Raw genomic sequence first — 7,688 nt, 5'->3', positions numbered from 1 at the left:
AGCGTTGGATCTCCTTAAAGTAAACTGTGGGAACCTTCAATGTATTACAGAATTTTGTGGGGGACTTCTACAGAGAGAAAGATACTATAGAGTCAGAGTGTTAATAACCATATTTTTACACAAGTTTGCCATACTTTTCATCTGATTGCAGTGGTGGTACATAATTCTGTGTGTGCAAGAGAAATACTGGCCCCAGAATTTTACCTAGGACAGTGCTGAAATTATAGACCACTTCAAAAGCAAATGATTTTTTCAAATCCTAATTGGACCAGTTACTATAAATAGCAGAAAAAAATGAGCACTGTATTGCTTATGCAATAAGTTCATTAAAATTCACTAGAGTAATTTAAAAAATTAAAAAAATATCAACTTACTATAAACAATTTAAAATATGTATAATACAACTTTGTATGCGCTTCATAATATTTTGAATATTCTATGTAAACAGATTTGCAGAATTTACTTCACTCTTGCTAGTTTCAGTGCATCATTTTTGTCTGCCTCTCCCAAGTTTTCTTTAAAGGACTGTAAAATGTTGTCCCTTGTTAGAGAACTGATTTAGTTTACGGTCGCCTACTCCACAAAATGATTTGCAGAGAGAAGCAAGGAGAGGAAAGTAGTATTTGGCCCCTTCTTTGCTCATTGTCCATTTTTGTACCTACATAGGCCCAATTTTTTCCAGTCTTCTGACACAGTACATTTGTAAATATGTTTTCAAACACTGAAGACCGAGATGTTCTTTGTGACTTCACACACGTATACAATTCATTTATATATATATATATATATATATATATATATATATATATATATTTTTTTTTTTTAAAGATATGGTTCTCCAAAAATCTTTCGGCATTCCATCACTCCAGTACTTGGCGGTCTATCGCAGTTGTGAGTACTCTTGACCTGATTAGCTGTGAGACGATCATAGGCCATTTTGTACTCTCTGTCAAAAGCATCTGCAGAAATAAAAAGAAAATCTATGTATTGTACCATACTTATACAGATGCTAAAATAGGGTTACCACCTTTCTAGTTGCTGGTAACCAGATCCCTTAGGCCCCACCCCTGCTCCGCCTCCTCCCCAAGGCCCCACCTCTTCCAAGGCCTCGCCCCATCGCTTGCTCCTCCCTGCCCCATCTCTCTCTATTTTTTCTCCTCCCTCCCTGTCACTTGCTGCCTCCTCTCAAGGAGCCTGCCTGCAGGTGGGAGGCGGTCCCAGCTAAGCAGGGGCCGGCATGGGTTAATGACCCAGCGCATCCCCATGCCCTCTGGTAACTGGGCTTTTGGCTTGGGTACTATTTAGAGTTGCCAGGTCCCCTTTCTGACTGGACTTTCTGGTAGAAAACCAGGCACCTGGCAACCCTAAATCACACCCAGACACGGAAGCCAAAAACTGGACTGCCTGGGTAAAACCTGGACCGGTGGCAACCCTATGCCAATAGTATAGTTGTGCCTATTTTCATGAAACAGCTGAAGAGTCCTTGTAACCATACTTTAACGTGTATAAAAATGTAAAAGACACATACTAGGAAAGCATATTATCAGCAGTTTTCATTAACACTGCGCACATTCAAATATACCAAAATAGATATTTTCTCCTTGAAAGCTGAAATAATGGTTTGTATAAACCATTAATCTACATTTACCTTAATACAGTTTATAACTTACCTATATCAATGTTCTCTCTCCCTAGAGCAACAAGGGAAAGAAATAATATTTCTCTATAGAGGCTCCTAAAAATGTAAAAAAAAAAAAAGCCATTAATTTTCATTCTGAAAGATGGTAGTATTTGTAATCAATACTACAGACAATTCAAAATCATGGCAAAACATAAGTAAACAAACAGGACTTCTCTTAAACACATTGTTGAAAAAAATGCCACCTTGAAAATCATTATTTATTGAGCCCCTGATCTGTGTTTGGTGCTCAAACATGGAAAATGACAATGTCCCTTTACCTAGGAGTTTATAGGCTAAGGGCCTGATCCAACTCCCAGTGAAGTCACTGGAGTCTGGATCAGACTAACTGGAACATGCAGACATGGGACAGACACAAAATATTCCAGCGATAAAAGATATTAGAGACGGTAAAAAAAAATTTGTTGTCATGAACTTTTCTGAAGAAAAGTGATTTTTTGAGAGAATTAAAGATTTTCCATGGAAACATTTTGATTCTCTAGGAATGTCCACATTTTTTCTAAATAAAACAAAATCTCATTTCTTTTTTCCCCCCTTTCCTCTTTCACTTTTTTACCTTTCCCCCCTTTTTCCACTGGAAAAGTGAAGGCAAAAAGTTTAAAAGGTGAAATTAAGTAACATTTTTCTCCCTTCTTCAGACTCCTATACACCTTACGAGTATAAAAAAATGGGAAGAAAAGTAATTAATAAATAAATAATAGAAGGGGGGAGGGGAATAAAAGAAAGTGAGGAAAACCCCACCCCAAAATGAAAACAACAATCAAAGCAAAAACTCTTGAATTTTGTCAAAAAACACCCCCCCACCCCCCCCAACAAAAAAACAAACAAAACCATAACCCAACCAGCCAACAAATTACTGTAAAATTTGGAATGAAGTTAAGAAAACGAAGGGTTTTTAAAATAAAGCTTTTGCAATAGTATTTTTTTAAAAACATTGACCATATTTAGTAGATACTCTTGGGAGAACATTGCTGAACACCTTGAAAAGGTTGTGAACCTCTGAACATACTATTCATACTGCGATACCATGCTCATTGCAAAAGCTTGCTTCAATTTGATACATGAGTATTCCTACCTCTGTCTTTTAATCTGTGGCCATTTGTTCAGTCGCTCTAAGATTTGACTCATTGGTCCATAGACATCGTTCATCTTAATACTTTTCACCATGCTTCTCAAGAGCTCCTGGTTAAAGGAGTCATCATCTTTTTGCAATAAATGGACCACTGGATACTTTTGGGCTGCCAAAGAACAGAAACACCATAAGAAGAAGTGTGCTTTTTGTAAGCAGCATAGTATGAGAAAACCAAAAACAATGGAAGGCTATAAAAATGTGGATACACTCAATACGTTACCAAAAAAATAATAATAAAAAAATAAGCGTCAAGTCAGAACAGCATCAGGGTAAAGAAAGAGAACAGGAATATATGAGACAAGCACAAATAAACAGCCATAAATGGGCCTACTGACCATTTGCAGGTCTTTTAGTAGCAATCAAGTACTTAGTTTAAAAAAAAAACAAAAACCTCTAAAATAAGAAAATAGGCTAAATGGATGGATTTATTGAAATGTTTTGTACAAACTACTGTATAAGTTTTGTTAATCACCAAGCACAATCCTACTATTCCTTTCTCTCCCATAAAGAAAACACTGACAAGAAATGGTGGCCTACTTATACCGGAAAACAAAACTTGTTGCAGCAGTATGCTGGAAGCTAAAATCTACTTGTAAAACACACACACAGACACACACACCAAATAAATAAATATCACAAAAAAGTTAGCAATAGCAACAAACATAACACTCACTCTCAAACAAAAGAGTACGATTTTGACCTGCAAGACAAAGAAAGTGGTTTGATCAAAAATCACTTGTATATCTATACAGGATAACTAAAATGAAAAAAGATCTCTTTTCAAAATATGTTTTTTAGTTGCTGAAAATCCAAGCTACTTTGGTTTTCAAATAGACAACTTACTCTGTGCATTCCACAGAATATAGAGAGGCTGTCCTGGATCCTGATGCAACTTCATATTGTCCCATAGCATCTGAATGAGAACATATTTACTGTCCTCTGACATACAGTTTCGTGGAATCTGAATAGGAAGATTAATACATAAGCCTTTGAATACAGCGATAGTTTATGACTGTTACAACAGCTGACTTTCACAGTTTAACTGATATACATCAGACCAGTAGGTTAGAGGATAACAGCTTTAACCTAAGCCACTGTAAATTGGGCTGTTCATAGCAAAACCACTATTTCCCATTGTAGTCTGGATCCTGGTAATGATGAAAGCCCAGGGCTCTGAAAACAAGGCCTAAAGGGTCTTCTCCTCCTCATCTTTCCACAATCAAACACCTCCACACCCTCTAGTCCAGTCAGCTGCTGCCTTTTGTTTTGTTTTTTTTTGGCCATGAAATAATAAAGTCAAAAATGTGAGTTGTGAAGTCCCTTGTAGTTGGAACAGCACACCAAATTTCATTGAAGCTGCCACCAGTAGTGCACTACACCCAGCACAGGCACTACTGGGTCAAAGTTCAAGAGTGAAGGTATGGAAATACACTGGTTCAATTAAAGTAAATGGAGCGATAACAATTTACACTAGCTGAGGATTGGGCCCAGTTAGTTGTAAACACTTGCACAAGAGCTATTTCCACATAAGGACTGTAGAATCAGATTGATCACTGAAAGACAAACATTCAAGACCTCATCATTCAATACTGCCCTATCTTTTTTCATACCTTTGAGTTTTTATTACAGTGCTCAGAAGAAAGTATTAGTCCTGGTAAGTTACTGGGCAAGTCCAGACGCCTGAAATACCACACCAAATTCCAAAACACGATAGGATGATGGTCTACAAAATCTGCCACTGTTATCACACGATCCCCTTCATTTTCAAGCAAGCTTTCAAGCTCTTTCCATACCACTAGAGGACTTAGGTAAGGGACAGTGATTGGGTCAGGACTACATAAACGCCATTCTAGTCCCAAAGAATCCTATTGTAAAAGAAGGAAGAAAATAAATTATATGAAATGTAGCACTTTATAAAAAAAATAAATCTTGTGAATGTTAACTGTTCCCTTCCAGCAATACCAACGTCTACATGCTGAAATTAATTTTAGTTCAAATTAAAATCATGAGATCTATTTCTGCTTTTAACTTGGGAAGGTGATTTCAGATGACATTACTACTATTGTGCATGCTGAAGTCTACTGCATATTTAAAACTGTTGCTTAAATTAGAAACAAACCACTACACACCGTTGTTCCTTGCAAAGTGGTGGGCAGGCTGCCAGTGGGAACAATATGGCTGAGCTTCCGGCTTCCCTTCTCATCCTCTTCCAGTGGTCCGTAAGTACTGACACTTCTTGCTACAGCGTGACTGGGACACTCTGACCCAGCAATATTTTGTCTTCTTCCTGAAGGGATTTGGATACTTCTGGCACAAGAGTTGTCCTGCTGTTTAGATTTGCTGGAAAAGATATGGTTACAAACAAGACCAGCTTTCACATTGTTCTTTGAGTGTTCATACAGACTGGGAGTTAAATAGACAAAGATGTAAAACAAAAACCTAACTGGCCCACTACTCATTGGATCTTGACCCTCATTATGACTGAGAACCCCAGGCCCAAAGTGGCACCTCAGACTCCACCCAGCCAACCACACTGCCCATGTCACAGGGAAGAGACTCTCTCCTTGCAAAGAACAGAAACACCATAAGAAGAAATATGCTTTTTGTACAGCAACATGGTATGAGAAAACCATGATGGACACGGGCCCCAGTCAGGGACTACAGCCAATGCTGCAGGATTATGGATGTGTTGTCAGTGACTTTCTGCTATAGGGAGGGAATGGGAACAGTTAACCCAGCTAATCTGCCAAATGTCCAGCTCGCACGGGGCAGCGAGGAATAGTACGGAGGTCTTCATGTTAAACAGTCTTTTCTTATATCTTTTCACATTTTAATCTTTGTAATACAATTTCTTTCCATTAGTTATGAACTTACACATGCCCCCGAATTATCTCAGGTAAAGTATCAGTCAATAGAAAATGCACATTTACCATTTTGAAATAAAATCATCTTGAACAGGCATTACAGATGTAGCAAGACATGATGTGGGAGTAGAGATACAGGACTTTCCTGTCTGATTTGAAAAAGGTGAGGGAAGCTGCATATTCTCTGTAGATGGACTGGACTTCAGAAAGTACCTATGAGGAAATGAAGGGTTAATGTAATGTAAGAAAGTCTTAAAAAATTAAAATTTGAGCATATAAAACCTTGAGCGAGAAATCATATAATAAATTACCGCCCAGGTCGCCGCAGATCTCGGATTTCAATATTCAAAAAGGGCAGGAATAGGTTGCCACAGAAGGGACATGTGGTATTGAGATTTGAATCATCTGCAGTCCATCCTGCCATGATTTCTTCATCATGAACCAGACAGTCACAAGTTCGACATCGCGAACAGCTTGAGATGAGTACCTGTATATAGTACTTAATTAAGAGGAGTTCTATAGGGGCTTCAGAACCTCTTTGCTCTTTGTTACAAAGAAAATGCATAGACGAGAACAACAGACTAAGGCCAAGATGTTCATGCTTAGGTGCCAAAAAGCTTAGTACCTAAATAAAGTAAATGCCTAACTTTAAGCACTCAAGATTGAACTTTTTGGCCTGAATTTATGTATTTCAATACATCAATAGTAAGCTTCAATCCAAAGTACATTAGTGTTCAGTCGATGCTTTCATGGACTCATCCGTGTCATAGGGTGAAACAGAAGCGAATGATGGAGAGAATGAGATCTCTCAGAGGAATTAATTACCTGCAAGAATGAGTTTGTGAAGACTCAGATCTACTGTAATGTAAACAGATCAGGGGCTAATATAAACAGATTAGGGACTGAATTAATTTGCTCATGCAGTACACAAATACATTGTAGCTGAACTGGTTGGCTTCCCTTCTGACTGGTCTACCAGGATAGCTCAAGCCTTACAAACACTGATGTATCTAGAATAATAATGTGGGCTTTATCATCAGTTTGCCAAAGGGACATTGTAAGTTGTTTAGGCCTAAAAGGTAGGATTTGTTAACCAAACCAGAAACCCAAACACCCTAATAGTAGACAAGTTATTTTAATTAATTTAAACAAAATAAATAACTGCTTGAATTTAAGCACTCCTCTGTAATGATGGTTAGTCCAGGAGAACTAAAATCTAATTGAACAGAGAAAAGGAACTAGTCTAGTTTCATTGTCCAAATTCAGTAAAATGCAAAAAGTACATAAACAGCATTAGAGGTAAAAATAAATCACATCTTAAATATTCTTTCAACATCAATAAGGAGAAGTTACTTATCTCAAAGAACTCCAGTTACTGAAGGGATTATTGCCCACATGGATCCTACTGTACGTGTGTGCACACATCTGTACAAACCTGGAACATTTTAGCCAGCAGAGTATGTGGGGCTGCACTTGTGCCCCAAGGTATGCTCTCTGCACATCCTTGTGCCCCAAGGTATAAATGGTGCATCAGCCTTAATTACCAGTCAGTTCCTTCACACATACAGAAATCCAAATAAAGGCCCCATATCAGTGGGGAAGGAGGGTGGGTGGGTTGTGAAATCTGCACAGACTAAAAGCCTCTCAAAGAACTCCAGTTACCGTAAGGGAAGTAACTATCTTCTTTGAGCATTTGTCCACAAAGATTGCATGGTAAGTGACTGACTAGCAGTTACCTCTCAGAGAGGTGGGTGACAGGAGTCCTATCTAAATAACAACTTTAGGACAACCCTGCCAAATAGATCTAGAAGCTGCCACAATGGATCAGTGTTTGGTAAATGTATGAACTAAATTCCAAGTAGTCATCCCACAGATCTGAGAAATAGGGTCTCCCCTAAAGCAAGCTACAGATGTCAACTGAGCCCCAGTAAAGTGTGCCCTAACTCAAGAGGAAGGAGGTGTGAATGAGTAGGAAATCTTAGACACTTTGGGC

The 7,688-nt window shown here is 38.2% G+C and overlaps 1 protein-coding gene across 2 annotated transcripts in view; it reads right to left on the bottom strand.

Moving 5' to 3' along the window:
- Positions 1 to 822: 822 nt before the first annotated feature.
- The window catches only part of DENND4A (DENN domain containing 4A), a 113,747-nt gene continuing 106,881 nt past the window's right edge, over positions 823 to 7,688 (bottom strand). For both annotated transcript variants that reach the window (XM_054042763.1, XM_054042764.1), the window contains 9 exons: positions 6,007 to 6,182; positions 5,762 to 5,908; positions 4,961 to 5,171; positions 4,442 to 4,696; positions 3,675 to 3,792; positions 3,505 to 3,531; positions 2,775 to 2,937; positions 1,671 to 1,735; positions 823 to 959 (listed from right to left, as the gene is read on the bottom strand). In XM_054042763.1, the coding sequence (XP_053898738.1) occupies positions 823 to 959; positions 1,671 to 1,735; positions 2,775 to 2,937; positions 3,505 to 3,531; positions 3,675 to 3,792; positions 4,442 to 4,696; positions 4,961 to 5,171; positions 5,762 to 5,908; positions 6,007 to 6,182 (1,299 nt within the window). The remainder of the gene's footprint in view (positions 960 to 1,670; positions 1,736 to 2,774; positions 2,938 to 3,504; positions 3,532 to 3,674; positions 3,793 to 4,441; positions 4,697 to 4,960; positions 5,172 to 5,761; positions 5,909 to 6,006; positions 6,183 to 7,688) is intronic.

Source organism: Malaclemys terrapin, chromosome 10 (genome assembly GCF_027887155.1).
Source record: "Malaclemys terrapin pileata isolate rMalTer1 chromosome 10, rMalTer1.hap1, whole genome shotgun sequence".
NCBI lineage: Eukaryota > Metazoa > Chordata > Testudines > Emydidae > Malaclemys > Malaclemys terrapin.
The sequence above is the reverse complement of the archived record's forward strand: the minus strand, read 5'-3'. Positions and strand labels throughout refer to the sequence as shown.